The 17217-nt window shown below is 46.7% G+C and overlaps 1 protein-coding gene across 6 annotated transcripts in view; it reads right to left on the minus strand.

The window, feature by feature from the left end:
- Nucleotides 1-447: 447 nt before the first annotated feature.
- Nucleotides 448-17217, minus strand: part of LOC128324506 (receptor-type tyrosine-protein phosphatase V-like) — a 108860-nt gene continuing 92090 nt past the window's right edge. For 4 of the 6 annotated variants that reach the window (XM_053249163.1, XM_053249167.1, XM_053249166.1 and 1 more), the window contains 5 exons: nucleotides 15559-15693; nucleotides 8523-8645; nucleotides 6821-6978; nucleotides 6384-6522; nucleotides 448-4048 (listed from right to left, as the gene is read on the minus strand). In XM_053249163.1, coding sequence (XP_053105138.1) covers nucleotides 3989-4048; nucleotides 6384-6522; nucleotides 6821-6978; nucleotides 8523-8645; nucleotides 15559-15693 — 615 coding nt within the window. In that variant the 3' untranslated portion in view covers nucleotides 448-3988. The remainder of the gene's footprint in view (nucleotides 4049-6383; nucleotides 6523-6820; nucleotides 6979-8522; nucleotides 8646-15558; nucleotides 15694-17217) is intronic. The other 2 variants (XM_053249165.1, XM_053249164.1) reach the window with 2 other exon arrangements.

The raw sequence follows: 17217 nt of genomic DNA on the forward strand, positions 1-17217 counted from the left end.
ATCTGAGGACCCCAAGGCTGAGAGCTCTTGTTCTAGTAGAGCCAGAAGGGCAGGGTTTCCTTGACTGTTTAACTGCCAGCCATTCCTTCTGAGGCTGGTGAAGAATAACTCCACATTAATCTAATTAATATAAGAGTAATATATGTATGTTTTTCTTATTCTGTAAATCTTTCTGAGAGCTCATTCAGCTGGAAAGCAACTAATATATGTATAAATGGAATTAAAATCCTCATGTTACTATTGTTCAAGCTAGCACAGCAGTGATTCTGTGGCACTCCATGCTCAGCCATTCTCATATGTTGAGACTTGCACATATGTTGTCACACTACACTATCTTGCAACATCTCACCAATATGTCAAGGTGTTCCTTTTAATTCCAAAGTTTACCTGATGCCCTTCCTGCTTGCCTGAGCATAATTATGAATCAATTAGAGCCCCATTGCTCAGTAAGAGTAATTAATATACTTTTATTCTTTGTTTCAAATGGAAGTTGTACATTTTCACATATGAACGGCTATGCACCCCTGCTAGTATATCATAGTCCCAGTTCCATTGCCCTGTTTGGTGTCCACTTGTGTCTCTGTCTGTGTATTGGGGGGGGGGGGGCAAAATAATGCCCACCATTTAAAACAATGTAAAGGCATTGGTTTTATTGACACTGGTACATATTTAAGCCGGAATGGGAGACAGAAGAATGGGAGGCTGGATCTGACAGCAACACCTATGTTACAGAGTGCCACTAGCACAAGATTCTCTAACAGTTGTACATGCTTTTTTTGCAAATATGCACTGGTCTGGATTGAAAGGTAGGTTCTCTGAGCTAATCTCTATGTGTAGCAGGAGAGATTACACCCTTTTTCTGGGCTTGCCTGTTTCATTTCCAAGACCATCAGAAATCCACACAGGTTGTAAAATGTGAATAGGGTATACAGTAGTGTACAATCAATGTACACAGGCCTGAAAACTGTGGCAATATCCCACTTACAACCCAGGAGCTATGCAGTTTGGAAGATACTGGATAGATTAACAACAACACTATCCCTTCTAGGGTGAATGATGGACAGCAAGAAGAAGCAAGGCCCTCCCTTGCCTTCTCTTCCCTACACTTCCTCTCTTGTCTTCTTAGTATCTCTTTAGATTGTCTCTTTGGGACATGGAACAGTGTTCTCATTCTACATAAAGAGGTCATTCACACAATCAAAAACTGTGTTCTGCCAGGGTTTGGGAGCTGTGTGTGCTCCAAGAGCAGCATATAGATGCTTAAAATAAGCAGGCACAAACCTGGAAAACTAATCACAGGTCAGATTGTTTCCCACATGATAAGGATATATCATACGTTTACAACAGAAGCTCTACTATTTTAGTTGCAGTTGTATAAGATAAATTTCCCTCTGTTAAAATGATATAATAAACAAACATTGGGTTGCTTGTCTGTTCAACAACTGCTTCGATTCTGCCCGGATCTATTCAGTCGACATCTCCAACACAACATTGTTTCATATAAACTGTTCTGCAGCTTCTGGTTTTACAAAATTTACTGGTTCTAAAATGCTCAGACTCACCTTTTCTTCATCCACTTGCCCTTTGAAAATAATCCCTACCGTGTGAATGATAAACTGACTGTAGCACTGCCCTCTAGTGGAACACTACTCACATTATACTTTGCCTATCACAAACCACAATTGAAGCAGACAAAAACTTGCAAAATAGAGAAATTAAAACAAAAACGTTTTTAAAGAATAATTTATTATTACAAAACAATTTGCCCCTTTTCTTCTGTTTCGGAGAATCTGAGATAATTCATTCCCATTATAATCACATATGTTTGGCTCACCCTCAATCTCGTTTTTAAATTGTGACCATTTAAAAAAGAGAGTTAAGACAGAACTGAGTTTGAGACCAAGTTGCTTTCCAGATTAAACCCTACAACAGTGTCAAGACAGATCTGCTAAGTGTGCTTCTGTACTTCCTGTATTGTGACACCACAGTCCCTGCACTGACAGCAGGGTGCCATTTACATTTCCGATGCTGCCTTTCAGATTTTATCTTTGCGTTATAGTGCTACAACATTGCATGTGCGTCGCAAAAAATATTTTCCCATTTGAGATTCTGGGGATTGTTTTCAATATGATCCTGCCAAGCCTAAGCATTTTACCCCTGTTGTACTGTGTAATCTGGAAACAACCCAAGAAAGAGAAAATAAAACTTTCCAAAGCATGGCTTGGGATGAGAGAACCCTGTCTTGTCCTTCCATGGAGAAAAAGAGACCTAAAGGCAGAGCTGCAAGAGGGTTTGGAAAGTGGAGATGTGTCCTAGAGCCCTGCTCTCAAGGAGGCCCATCCGTGTGCCTCAAATATATAATCCCCCCCACACACACACACAGAGTGACCGCCAACTGCAGTCTTTGTTGTTTGGCAGCAGAGTTATCACAGGATGGGGAACTGACAGAGTCCAGGGAATCAGCAGCTGGGAACAGGGAAATGAGACAGGAATGGCAAAAAAGCAGAGGGTGCTAAGAATTTATGATGAGTCTTGCCTTGGTTTTCTCTGGAAGCAGCATGTGGAATATGAATCAAGGGGGCTGTCATCAAAACATGCTGGACTGAACCAAGAGTTTCCATCTAGAAGAGCATATTGTCTCCAGCAATGGCCACCCATGTGCTCTGGGGAAATTCACAAGTAGGGCAAAGTGGTCATATCCACACTTTGTTCTCAGCATCTATTCCAGTCTATTCTGTGTAATCCCATCTGTGGCTGGACCTGTCTTCCATGAATTTATTTACTCCATTATATAAACCTTTATCTTTATGTTTTTAATTCTGTTCACCGCCTCGAGATTTTTATACTAGGCGGTATATAAATTGAATGAATGAATGAATGAATGAATGAATCTAAATGTGGAATCGTGACACTCCCATGGCACTGAATTCTATAGGCTATTTGCATATTGCATAAATCAGTTTTTGTAGCTCTCTTGAATTGGTTTCCCAGCAGTGTCATTAGATTACCACAATTCTTTGGATCTAATTGAATATTTTCCCCTCTTTTTAGTACCTTTCTCCAAACCACACAATTGCATTAAACCCTGTCTTTATCTCCACAGTCACACTTTTTTAAAAGCAAAAACAGTCATCGATTATTTAATTCATTTTCTTGTATATGGAAGATGATCCATGCTTGTTTTAGTTGTGTTTTTTGTGAGGAAGACACTCCTACGCATTTTACAGTGCCATCTTATCCTTGACTTGGGCCAGCTGGCCAAGGATAGGATATTAATTAAGTTCCCTTGTGCCAGCAGATCCCACAGATACAGGATCCATTAGCATAATTGATGTTGGTGCAAGTGCTGGCATGGAAAACCAAATATAGGCAGCAGCAGGGGAGGTGTGTTGGGAAGGAGCAGGACATTGGATTGCTCTGCCCAATGCTCACCACCCTTCTATGTACTCTCTCTTCCTAGCTACAGGCTGATCAGCTTTGATGGACATCCTCCAGAGATGTTTTCTGCACCTTTTCCAGCTATGCCCTTTTAGAGAATGACACAAATTATCCTAAATGTTGAGGTGCCATAGAATGGCACAGTGACCTTGATTCTGTTAGTGGGCTGCCACAAATTCCAGCCATATGTTGGAGCTTTGAGTCCCCCAAATTCCAAGGCTTCTAAATAGAGGTGAGGAAGATTCGGGTAAGGTGCCATTGTTGCTGCAAATAATACATCCTGAATGAGGAATACATTGCTCTTGCTTGACCATTTCTGCCTTGGAGCACTGCTGATAGAAGAAGACAGGAACATTGTAAGTCACTGTTGCTGACTCCTGATTTTCCACTTCCCACACAGACTGAGCATAGGTCCCCTGGGGCAGTTGCTCATCTCTGCATTGGAACAGTTTAGTTCAGTCTGTGTGCCCACAGTCCTGCTGTGGTCTTGTGCAGCTCCGATATCTACCCACCATTTAACAGAGAGTGGAAGCCAAGGCCTATTGTGGTCCTAGACTTGTTTCTGAGCGATGATGTCATGGATGCAATTGTATAGATACATGTACTTATCCTAGGGAGAAAGAGAGAGAAAGAGTATGAAATGCCATAGATAGATAGAAGACAATGCAGGGAGAGCTCTACTCTCATATCCCAGGAGCAATCAAAAGAGTTTGCAATATTATTCCCATATTCTGAGAAAACAAGAACAGCATCTATGGTGCAGGAATGAGGCCCATGAATCTACAGTGAACTGGGCATGTACTGCTAGATCAAATCACTAATTCCGCAGCAGGAGCAGGGACAAATGGTAGAACCCCTATAGCTGCTCTGTGGCTTGAGGAAGCATTGGCACCATTAAACATGCACAGCTTCAGCTCTTTGTTAAAAACACACAACCTTCACATGTGTGCATTGCCATGGCTAAACCCTTGGTCACTAGGGAGACCCACATTCTTCCCCTCCAGCTGGCCCCTCCAAAGCAACATCAGGGTGTTCTGTATGCAAGTGATCTGTGCCAGGGAGCTGCAGTGGGGGAGCACTCATACTGTCAGAGGGCCCTTCCCTGCTGCATTCGGGACAATGTGGGCCGATGTGGTTCTTTTTGATCCTGCCTTCTGTTGGAAGAGGGGTAAGCTTTTTGGTGCCTGCTCTCCTGGCTTGCTAACCAGGAATGATGCATATTTTACATTACTGTCTTTCTTTCAGTATGGTGTGTGTGTGAGTGTATCAGACATGAGAGAATTATATGGAAAATCTATGTAATACAAGTTGTTTTGCTCCTCACAGTTTTCAGTCTCAGTAGACAAGATTTGAACTAGCAGGGCTTGCTAGTGCAATGCCCTCTAGTGGCCAAATATATTGGCCACAAGATCTAGGAAAATCAGCAGATGTGGAAGCCCCCTATGGCTGCAGTCAGATGCATATTTAGAATTATTTCTAAAGAAGCATACATTGGATTGGGCTGGAGCAGGGGGTAGGCAACCTCAGCTCTCCAACTGTTGTTGAATTACAATTCCCATCATCCTCAGCCACAACAGCTGGAGAGCTGAAGTTGCCTACCTGTGGGCTAGAGGAATGTTTCCACTAATTTTTTGTGCAATACATGCATATTTGTCCCTTACACATGTCTTCTCTCAGGAAGATATTGAGATCACATATTCCCAGCACTTATAGGGCAATATTTTGCTCTAGAAAAGCTGCAATTTCCTCCTCGGATAGCACATTTATTGCTATTTGGTCTGCTGGGTGAAGTGTGGAATGTGGCAACATCAGTGAAAGAGGCAACTATATGTTATTGCTGGCTGTTCATGCTGGCCAATTGTTTCCTGTGACTTGGCCTGGAGTCACAAGCCCCTTGACAAGTCTGTGGTCCTTATTTGCAAGAATATTTGGAGGCGGTGCACTCTTCCTTTGTTGCACAAGAATGCAGATCCAGCTTATTGGTGAACAGCAGCAGTCGTAATTCTTCCATTGTTTACTGCCTGCTGTAGATGGAATATATCACAAACTCAGGTAGCAGGTTGGAGATGGCTTTGGCTTTATCATGTAGTAGGCTTGAAGAAAGAAACCTCACTGACCTCCCTCGGCTCTCTTTCCAAAGAAAGCAATTCCAAGAAGACTCAAGCGGACTTGGTAGAAGAGGTCTGATACTTGCCTATTCCTCCCTGGATATGGAAGAGCTGGTGGGATTTTGGGGTGAGGGTAAGCAAAGCTGTAGGCAAGTATCCAAAGGATTCGCTAAAGGAGGTCAGACTAGATGAGTAATCTAGGGCAATTATGTGCTTCCTGCAATGCTTGCTGATGACCAAGCAAAATGCAAGACTTCTTGCCTGGAAGCTCAATTAAGGTTTCATTTGTTCTGTTATCTCAGTCAGAGTGACACCCACTGCTGATGACCACAAAAATATCAATACAGTTAAAAAACAAACAAGATGCTGGTTCTCAAGATCACCCTGCATAGGAGGTGTGCCCAGCCAGGGTAGGAGAGCTAAGTACACTCTCAATCAGTGAGGATCAGCAAAGAGGGGAGAGTGATTGTGTGGGAGGCAGGAGCTGGGTAGGACGGGAGCACTCTACACAGATTCTCTCCCCAGCATTTTACCGAGGGTAGATGAAAAGCTGCCCTACCCAGCTCCCACACAATCACTCTTCCCTTGCTTTCTGAGAGCACACAACCACTGATCATAAGCATGCCTGGTTCTCCGGCCCTGGCTGGATTCTCCTCCTACCCAGATGAGAATCGTGTGGACAAGCCTAAGGATTCTAAGACTTCCTTGACTGGCTTCAGAGATGGAGAGCAAAGTGAATCTGCAGGCTATAAAAGAGCATAGCTCTTCTTGGCCTTGACACAGACCTTGGTCAGACATGCCATTACTGATCATGCTTTTCCTTTGTTTCTTACTTACCAGTGTTGGAGTCATGAGACAGCAGCTCCTCACGAGCCTCAAGACAACACCATATACATCCACGCTTTTCTCTCCTTTCAGCTGCTGCAACAGGGTATCCAGAGCAATCAGAATCCCCATCTGGGCCACACCACCCGAACTTGGACAGGAGTAAGAACCAGCAACATGTTAGTAGGCAGCCCCTTCACTGCTGGATATCTACATTCAGCCCCATCACCTGGGAATACCCACAGAGGGACTGGTATCCATGCTCACAAGTCCCAGAGGCAATCACCCCAATTGGCTGGGCAGGAGTCAAGGGTAGAGAACATAAGAACAGCCCTGCTGGATCAGGCCTAAGGTCCTGTTTCACACAGTGGCCCACCAGGTGCTGCTGGAAAGCCCACAAGCAAGAGCTGAGGACACACCTTCAAGAGCTGAGGGCACCAGGAGCCTACCTGCAGTGAAGAACCAAGGGACTGGTTTTCTTCCGATATGGTAACAGTTGCCTGACAATGGAAATGAAACCCATCAGGACCTCGGAATCCGGCAATTCCTCTCCTTCCCACAGAGGGAACAGGAATCGTTGTAGCAACCTCTCTTTGGCCTTCTTCTCCTAGCAAGACAGAGAAAGATGGCATGATTAGCAGGCAAGTGTGCAGGCAAAAGGTATAGAGAGCTGGCCAGGGAACTAACAAAGAATTCTGTGTAATTCAAAAACATTGACAAAGAGAGGTCCAATTCTAAAAAGAAAAGAAAAGAAGAATGCCAAAAGAACAACGGTCAATACAAAGTGGTTTCTTGCTTGCCCTTTTCTGGGCAAGTGGAGCTAGGGAATGCCCCAGTGTTCCTTACGGCGTAATGCTGCAGTGCATTCACTTTCTTCATCCATGGAGCTATTATCTGGATTTAGGTCTGTAAACAGTGGCCAACATCTGGACAAATAAAGTGCTGATGTAGCAGTGTGATGTTCCAGACTAAGGCTGCACACACAAGTGAGGTGGAAACCATCTTCCCTTCCTTCTGCAGCTGCTTGCCCCACTGGGACATATTTTTGGGTGGCACAGGCAATTGCAGGAGGAAGGGAAGATAGTTTTTTCGTCTCATGTGTGGTGCTGCATGCAGCCTTAGTCTGGAACACAGCACGGCTGCACTGGTGCTTCGTTAGCCAGGTTGTCAGCCCGTGGGGCACTAAGGATGGTAGCAACTATTTTTTGTAACTGCTGTTAGTTTTTAGCTGCAGGCTTTAGTTGCTGTAATTGGAAGAGATGCATGTTTTAATTGAAAACACCTTGGAAATTTGTATTTGAAAGGCAGCATATAGACATTTTAAATGAATAACTATATGAATAAAATAACTGTGGTCTCAACAGTAGTGGTAAAACAAAAGTCTGCCTTAAGCAGCAGGATTTGGTTTGCTTCTGGTATAGATCCTCCAACGGGTGACATCACCTGGGGTCTTCTATCTGCTTGTCTCACACCTGCTGCAACACTAAAACACCTGGGTTTTAATAGAGTTGTATAGGGACAGTTTGTTCAATTATCAAGCTGTACAGGGCTAGAAAGCTAAGCCCAGTCCTGTGGCACAGGGCATGACCACTGATTTACCAACTTCCCCAACATCAATCAATTTCCCCACATCAGTCCAACCACAGTGAGCCACAAGTGAACTGCCGGTTCACTACGGACAGTTTACAGAGCAAATAGCTACAGATAACTCACACATACAAGCCAAGCCACACACTTCAGGAGAAGGCACCTCCCTTCACAGTCCTTTGACATCTGATTTGAGGTCAATAGTGACCAATTAGCTCCTGAGCATGATCAAAGCCCATCCATGGACCCATCTTACAGTAGGGATGTGCTGAAACACGATTTGGCAGGTTGCAGGCAGGAATCTCTCTCAGCCCTATCGTGGAGATGCCAGGGAGGGAACTTGGAACCTTCTGCTCTTCCCAGAGCAGCTCCATCCCCTGAGGGGAATATCTGACAGTGCTCACACTTCTAGCCTTCCATTCAGATGCAACCAGGGCAGACCCTGCTTAGCTAAGGGGACAAGTCATGCTTGCTACCACAAGAACAGCTCTCATGGTATAGGCTCATTTGCATCCCACAGCTCCCCACTTTCCCACCCCACTCCCTCCCACTCCACTCACGTACATATTTCATTCTGAGCTGAATGCATGGCCATCCTGAAACAGCCTTCTCTGGGCCTTGTTGTATGGTCAACATCTCTGTACAGACAGGTTCACCCTCAGAGGGCCAGCATGAGTTGTCTGGAACCTACATGAAAACAGGCACTCTTGTTACAGTTTTATCTGCTCCCAGCTGGGAGCAGCAAAGACAATGCCCAGCAAAGACAAAAGATCCATGCGGTAATCTTCTGCAAGGACGCAGAAGAAACAGAGGAAACTGCAAAGCTATCCAGCAAGTTCCACATGGATGACTAATTTGACTTTACATGTTTTACATGGACATTTCTGCAGGTTTCGTTCCAAAGTCTCCCATGGTGAATGGTGTCCTCAATGTACACCTGAAGGCCCTCAAATATGGGAGCAGGCCCGATGGCATGGATTTCCTCCTCTGGCAGGGCCTTCCTTAGGGCGGGCACTGGGATGGGCCCCACACTGCTCAGCAGTAGGGATGTGCATGAACCGGTTCGCAGGCCATGATGGAGGCCTGCGAACCAGTTCGCATGGTGGCCGGTCTGACGAACCGTCGGCGGGCGGGGCGGGGGTTTGCTTTAAGGGTGGGGGGGTTGTACTCACCCCTCCCTCTGCTTCTCCCCTCCAGCGCTGTCGTTTTTGTTAAAATCTTCGGGGCGGCTGTGGTCCTCCCTGCCGCCCCTACCCCCTTGTTGGTGCCCACACCCAGAAGTAACAGGCGCGCATGTGCCCGCCGCTGACATGCGCACATGCAACACACATGTCACCATGATGCGTGCGGCATGCGGGTGTCGGCAGGCGCATTTGCGCCTGTTACTTCCGGATATGGGCACCAACAAGGGAGTAGGGGCGGCAGGGAGGACTGCTGCCGCCCCAAAGATTTTAACAAAAATGACAGCGCCGGAGGGGGGAAAGCGGTGGGAGGGGTGAGTACAACCCCCCGCCCTTAAAGCAACTCCCCCGCCTGGCACTGGACCACACTTCTGCAGTCCGTGCACACCACTATTCAACAGCCTGCCCCTGCTTGACCACTGCTCCTCCACACTGCAGGAGCAGCAATTCTTCTGGCCGGGTGTTCCCTGCTCAGCTGCCTCGCCTCGCCTCACCATCCCACAACAGCCCCAGCAGCAGCCCAGCAAACACAGAGTAAGCAGCAGGGGCAGATGGAGTGTGTGCGCACAAGGGTTCAGTTGCAGCACCCCCTGTGGATTTCTGTCCAGATCGGCAGACAGTTCCTCGGCGGCAGCAGAGACAAAAAACGGGTTAACTGTTCCCTTCTTGCTGCCTGTCCCTCAGCCCTCCCCCAGCAAGAACAGCTGCAGCTGCCTGATTGGTTCACCTGGAGTCTTGTGCTCCTCCCCCACTCCTGCCTGAACTTGCAATTTTAGAGCGAGGAGGATGAAGCCAGGAGGACGAAGCAGCCGAATGGCAATGGAGGTGGTGGAAGGAAGCTGGCTGTGGGCTCGTCTCCCTCCAGGAAAGAAAAACATATAAGCCCCCAACCTTTATTTGACTGGTATTTTTTGTTTGTGTGGATTTGCTTGCCCTGCTTATGCCACTGTGTTTCTCTCCCTCCCCTGCCCCCTGTATCTGTGTCCGTGTGAGAAAAGCCCCAAACTTCACTTGAAAACCTCCATTTGTGTGCCTGTGTTTGTTCCTTGTGTGAGAGTTTTAAACTTAATTTCCCCCCCCCAAAGTACAGTATAAGCCAAAACTGTCCTACTACAAATGTCTGTAAGAAAAACCCTCCCCATCCCAACAAGATACCTTCTTGTGATGAAATTAGTCAGTACAAAACTTTAAAAAGAAGGGAAGAAGAAATGCTCTAACAAAATGGATTTGTTTTTGCTCCTACCTTGGCTTACCATGTGCTGCTGGCTGTTGTGTTCCTTATCGCTCTAATCTGGTCTGTGTGTATGGTTTGTTTGTTTTTTTCCTTATTAAAATATTCATCAAAAAATTTTTTAGCAACTAAGTTCTCAAAGTGGCTTACATAACAAAATATATGAGAAAATGGTTCTTTCCATTCAGAGGTGCACCTCGATAATTTTGGAGCCTGGACTTAAAGGCCTGTGGAGGCTCCCCCCGCCCCATTAAGCATCATCATGCTCAGCACCACCCAGAACAGACTAAAGAGGATGGCGGGGGTGGGGGGGAGGAGCTGTGGAGGCCCAGGACTTCAGCCCGGAAGTCCAGGGGTAAGAGTGCCTTGCTTTCTATTAATAATACTTACTACCTTATTTACTTTGTGCTTGTAACAACACTGAGAGATAGAGAAGATAGCAGATAAGCCACAACAGCCTAGGTAAGTTCATGCCAAGCTAGCAGAGGGGATGTCTGGGCAGGTGTTGTGAGTGACCATGGATCCCCACAGTGATCATAAGTTACAGGTAAGCAACCTGTTTATCTCTGTAGGGATCCATGGTCCCTCACAACTGGATGAGTGATTAGCTCCCATAAAAAGAAGGTGGGTGCTAGCAGTTACAGTACTCTCTTAAGACTGCCTGACCAAAATTGGTCTCTGAAGCAAAATGCAAGTCCACAGCATAGTGACGGACAATGGGCAGATCCAAAGACCAGGTGGCAGCCCTGCAAATGTGCTTCATACTGATGTCCGACATGTGGGCATCTGAGGTAGCCATGGACCTAGTGGAATGCGCCAATATTTTAGAGGGCGGCTTAACACCTTGCTTCTTATAACAAAGTAAAATCAGCTGCACCAGCCAGTTGGACAATCTTTGTTTAGAAATGGCGAAACCTTTACTAGCTCCTGCATAGGAGATGGACAGTTTGTTACAACGCCTGAATGTCTTTGTGCAATCCAGGAAATAAAGGAGACACCTGTGGGTATCTAGGGCATGCATAGAACGCTCAAGAGGTATAGATGGGTCATAGAAGAACGTAGGCAGAAACGATTTTTGGATGAAGGGCAGGAACCGGATGCAGGTCCGGGTAACCCTTGTCCGGGTAAAATTTAGTATATGGGGGATCAGCCCTTAGATCCATGAGCTCACTTACACCTCTTGCAGAAGTGATGGCCATAAGGAAGGCAGTCTTTAGGCACAGCAGTTTCACAAAGGCCGATAAGAGGGGTTCAAAGGGGGCCTCTATAAGCGTGGACAGCACAAGAAGGAGACTCCAAGGCTCAACTGTAGCCCGCACTGGGGGTGGTGGTGGTAACAGGTTGTTAACTCCTTTCAAAAAATGCTTAGAGTTAGGGTGAACAAAAACTGACTTTCCGTCCCAGCTCGGGTGGCGAGCCGAGATGGCAGCGAGGTGGACCTTAAGGGAGGTGTTGGAGAGACCAAAACTCTTGAGAGAGGCGAGGTAGAACAGTATTTGGCAGATCGAAGCCTGGAGCCGGTCAAAGCCCTTAACAGAAGCATAGGATGTGAAACGCTTCCATTTGCACATATAGTTGCATCTTGTAGAGGTCTTTCTCTCATTTAATAGAATCTCATCTAAAAGTTCAGCCTCCACGCTGTTAGTGAGAGGGTCTGAAGGGCATGGCGTAGGACCCTCGTCTCTCATGAGGAGATCCCATCGAGGTAGAAGGTGAAGGCAAGAGTTCTTGCATAGCTGAAGGAGAGCCGGGAACCAGGGTTGCCTGGGCCATCAGAGACAGACCAGGATGCACTGCGTGTGCTCTTGCAGTATCTTCCCCACCACTCTGGACATTAGTGGTAAGGGGAGTTAGAGGTATTACAGCTTGTCCTTCCATTGTAGGTGGAAGGCATCTGCTAGTGAGTTCTGGCTAATGCCTGCCCTAGAACAGAACAGAGGACACTTCACATTTTGCACGGTGGCAAATAAGTCAATCTCAGGGACACCTCAGGAGTCAAACACTTCCAACAGAAAGGAGTCATTCAGTTTCCACTCATGAAAGGTAGAGAAGGAGAGATCGCGGCTAAGGGAGTCAGCCAAAATGTTATCCTCCCACTTAATATGTATAGCCATGGGTAGGATATCAAATCTCAGGCACCACTCCCATAATTGCAATGCAAGGTTGTTCAGGGACTTGGATACAGTGCCCCCCTGATGGTTCAAGTAGGCGATAGCCGTAGTATTATCAATATGGACCTGAACCACTTGGCCCTGGATAACAGGTAGGAATGCCTTGAAAGCAAGGAAAAATGCTAGAAGTTCCAAGAAGTTAATATGAAGCTCCTGCTGCTGGGAGTTCCAAAGTTCCCAAGCCTGGAGGGCACCACAGTGAGCACACCAAACCTTCATGGAGGCATTGGTAATGTGTGGACTTGACTTGCAGCATGTAGTCTACCACTAGCAAGTTTGGTGCCAGGTGTTTGAACAGAAATGGGCAAGAAGCCTCGTGGACCCAATACAGACCCTCCGTCTTTTTACAAGGAAGAGTGGATGTCACTGGAGCAGACCAAGCCGCTTTGGAAGCAGCGACCAGAGTCGGGAGCCTGGGAAATGCAGTAGGGTGAGCTACAGGTGTGGTAGAAAGATAGCCACAAACAGGATCTTTGACTGTATCCTCAGGAGGGGATGCCTCCAGGCCTAAAGCCCTCACCATGTCATGTATTTGCACGCAGTAGGATTTAGTCTTCTCCATAGGATAATTAGATGCTTAGTTTGCTACATTGTCATCTGGTGACATGCCTGGTGGAGCTTCCAAGACTTCAGAGTCAGACACATAAGAAGACTCCCCATCAGGATCCTCAGGTAATGGAGTCCTCGGATGGGGAGGAACAGGAGGAACAGGCAGTATCATAGGAGCTGCTGGACCTGGCACAGGCACAGATGGGAGCGTGGGCAGTGAAGCCCTGGGCATTGGCGTAGCAGACCTTGAAAGGGCAGCTGGAGTGGCAGGGCATTTAAAAAGATCTACCGGATCTAGAGTAAAAGGTGCTGGGAAAGCCTCCCGGAGATGCATAGATGTCCATAGCCTATATTCTTGGAAGTCATATGGCAATGTCAGGGAGCTGTAAAGGGAGCGTGAACAGAAACATTCCCTTGCCCACAAATGTGGTGGGTCAAAGGCCCCCTGGGGAGCTGCTATAGTCCTGGGGGTCCATTGGGACATGGGCGGTAGAAATGTGGAAATGTTCATTCCAGGGTACAGCCAATAGGCAAACCAGCATTGAGGTGGAAGGGCCACACGTAGGAGTTTTGGGAATAGGCAGAGATGAGCTTGGTTCATCACTGTCCAGATCTTGGGACAAAGTGAAACCCTTGAAAGTAGAGCCTGAGGACGCTGAATTTGCAGAGCTGAGTAGGCACTCCAGTCCTTGTTGAAGTAGGTTTGCCAGTGCAGGAGAGTCCAAAGAAGGTGTAGCAGGCTGCAACGGTGAAAGGCGGAGAGGAGACCAGGCAGGCATTGACCCATGGGAGATGATGATGGGTGAAAGCAGCACCAAATGCACAGGTGAGAGATGAAGAGCAGTCGACTAGGCATCAAGAGAGGTCCGCACCTGTGGCATTGCCATTGCCGCGGGCACATTCAGGGCCAAAGCAATAGACACCAGTGAAGGTGAGTGCCTCGGGCCCAAAGGAGTTGAAGTCGATGCTGAAACAGGAGGCACAGGCTGTCACTGAGGAATGTTCCAGAGTGCTGAAGTCCCTCGATGCCGAGGGGACCAGAACCAAAGCATTGGAGCTTGAAAGAAGATGAAGGCCGAGGCGAAAATGAGGTGGTTGGCTGAGCTGTAGAAGGCGATGGGGTCTTAATGGTAGACAACGTCGATGACTTAGGGGTCAAACTCGGGGCCGAGTATGACTTTGGCAAAGCTGAGAGAATTTGCTTTTGCGTTTACATGTTTAGGATTGGAGAGCATGTGGCTAAAAGTCTACATAAATATGTATATGTTATAGACACATATCCTATTCTTCCTCCAAAGAGTTCAGGGTGGTGTACATGTTCTTCCTCCCCACTTTTATCCTCACAACAGTCCTGTAAGGCAGGTTTGGAGGAGAGAGAGAGAGTGTGTCTCACCTAAAGTCCCACAGTGAGTTTCATGACCGAATGGGTATTGCAAGTCCCCCAACCCTAGTCTCAAAACACTAATCACTACACCACACTGGTTCTCAACTGTGTCGGTATTGATCGCAGGAGAAATCCAATTCAGGATAAAAAGGAGATTGACTTTTAGTGGTGAAGTAAACTAGTGGGATGGAGAGCGTTGGATACCTTTAGAGAGCATGAAATGTGATTTCATGAAAAGGTTTAATTATCAAAATGTGGGGAGGCTGTGGGCCTCGGCCAGGCCCTGTGGGCCCAAGCCCTGGATCTTTTAGGTACCTAACAACACATCTGCAAGGGAGAGGGGCAGGAAGGATTGTCCATGCAAAATCTGGTGTCAGCAGGTATGTTCTTCAGAACTTCTAAAAAAACACCACAAATCAGTGTATTTTGGTGTAAAAAGTAATGCATTCAGCTAATTTAAGTGGCAGGGCAACGTGGTGGTGGGAGGAGGGGGGAGAAAGGGAATGAGAGAGCGAGAGCGGGGAGGAGAAGGAGTGCATTTGTAAATGCACTATGCTCAAGTTTGTAATCCAGAAAGTCTGAGTGAGAACTGTGAAGCAAGGGGCATGTGTTGTGCTTTTAACTTGTTTCCTTACAAATGCACTATATGTCCTAGCTGGTTGGATATGTCCAAAGACCTCACTTACAAACATTATTTACATAGTGTTTCATCAGTCAGTATGTATCTGTAATCATGAAATGTTAAGGGCCCCCCGTACATTCTGATTTGCCCCCAGCCCTGCACCCCACTAGGGATGGCACTGCCCCCTAGATCAGCATCCTGCCAGGAAGGAGGGTGCCCACTAAGTTGAGAAGACACACAAAGTTGGTTGTATCCTTTAGGTGCAGCCCATGGCTGCATGGGATCTGTCCATGGAAAAGCAGCTCCCTTGTGAATGGGATTATACTTCAGAGCACTCCTCTCTATTCCAGATGCCCAACTTGAATTTCTCCCATAATTCCTTGCTGCTGCACCATTGAAGGTCACCATTTCTACATGTTATATCTCCACTATTCTCTGTGAATCAATATAGCAACTGCTTACCGGGCTGTTTGTCTGCCCAGGTTGTAAAGTGATGATGGTGTGGACTCCATGTTCCCAGACCAGCCCCCAAAACTCATCTAGGGACAACTTGTCAGGTCCTTCAATAGCTATATAGTCCTTAGGTGAGTGGTAGCCCTGCCAATGAATGAATGAATGAATGAATATTTAAATAAATAAATACATCTACATACATACATACATACATACATACATAGCCTCATTTGGTACAGTATGAGAAGAGAGGAATATTATATTGATGTGCTGTTAGAAAAAGGTACCTTAGGTTCAAACTAGATGTGCACATACTTGATTTTTTAAAGGAGTGCTCAAACCTGAAGTGCTTCTTATTTCACCAAAAACAGTTGTGTAGATGTGGGGGGTGGGGTGGAATCCTGACCGGTACATTGTACTCAGGGGAAGAGGTGAACCCTTTCCCACATATTCCCCCCATCACCCCCACAAAGCTGCTACTTGCCCCCCACTATGTAGCTTGGAGTGTGTGTGTGTGTGTGTGTGTGTGTGTGTGTGTGTGTGAAATAAGAGTTGCTTTCAGGTTTAAGCAGTCTCTCGAAAGGTATAAGTGCACATCTAATTTGATCTTTAGTTAGACAAGTAACTTGTAAGCTACAACATCTCTGTCAATTTCTCCCTCACCCCTGCAAAGCTAATAGCAACTATGCAGACAACTTAGATCACAGAAAGGGCATAGAGGAAAAGAGAAAAACCCTCCTCCAAAGCATCACATTCCTGATGTTGAAAGCAGCAGCCAGGTGTGGCTGTTAATTCCCAAGAAAAGTGAGAGATCCTGATCAGGGACCCTCTTGCCCGCCATCTAGGTTGGCTTTTAGGCAACCACACACTAATTCGCTAAGGTTGGACAAAACTAATTCTAGTGAAGAGACAGAATTAAAGCATATGTATTATCTTTATTTCAAGTATTTGACTACACTAGATTTTTTAGGTTTCATAGTTAAATAATATTGATTCCCAAGCTTGTTCCCATAGAACGGGTTCTCAACCTTGGGTCCCCAGATGTTGTTGAACTTCAAGTCCCATAATCCCCAACCAAAGGCCAATTGGGCTGGGGATTATGGGAGTTGAAGTCCAACAACATCTGGGGACCCAAGGTTGAGAATCCCTGCCATAGAAGCATGAACAGGATATTTTGTCTGCTAAAAATCTACTTGTCTATCTCATCTCTGATCTGGAAGTCGTCTTCCCGTTATCTCTTGCATCAGTGTCTCCTATGCTGATCACTAGCAGACTAGTCACAAAGTTTCTACAACTTACTGAGGTCATTCACACAATCAAAAACTGTGTTCTACCCAGGTTTGGGAGCTGTGCGTGCTCCCAATTTTCGGTTGTGTGGAAGCAAGTAGGGGTGAGTCCGAACCGGTCCGGTGGCCATTCTAAAGAATGGCCGAACTGCCGGACCGGTTCGGCCCTTGCTGGTCCGGGTCCGGGTGGGAGGTATTGCTTTAAGGGCGGGAGGGCTTGCTTACCCCTCCCGCCTCTTTGCCCCCTCCAGCGCCCGTATTTAACAGACTAACGGGGCGCTGGAAACCAGCCGCCCCCGCCGCCGCCCCCCCGCCACGGGCAGATTTACCCACCAAAGCTACCAATACCCCTGCCGCCACCGCCGCCCGCCAGCCCTCCCTC

The sequence above is a fragment of the Hemicordylus capensis genome, chromosome 4 (genome assembly GCF_027244095.1).
Source record: "Hemicordylus capensis ecotype Gifberg chromosome 4, rHemCap1.1.pri, whole genome shotgun sequence".
Classification (NCBI taxonomy): Eukaryota; Metazoa; Chordata; class Lepidosauria; order Squamata; family Cordylidae; genus Hemicordylus; species Hemicordylus capensis.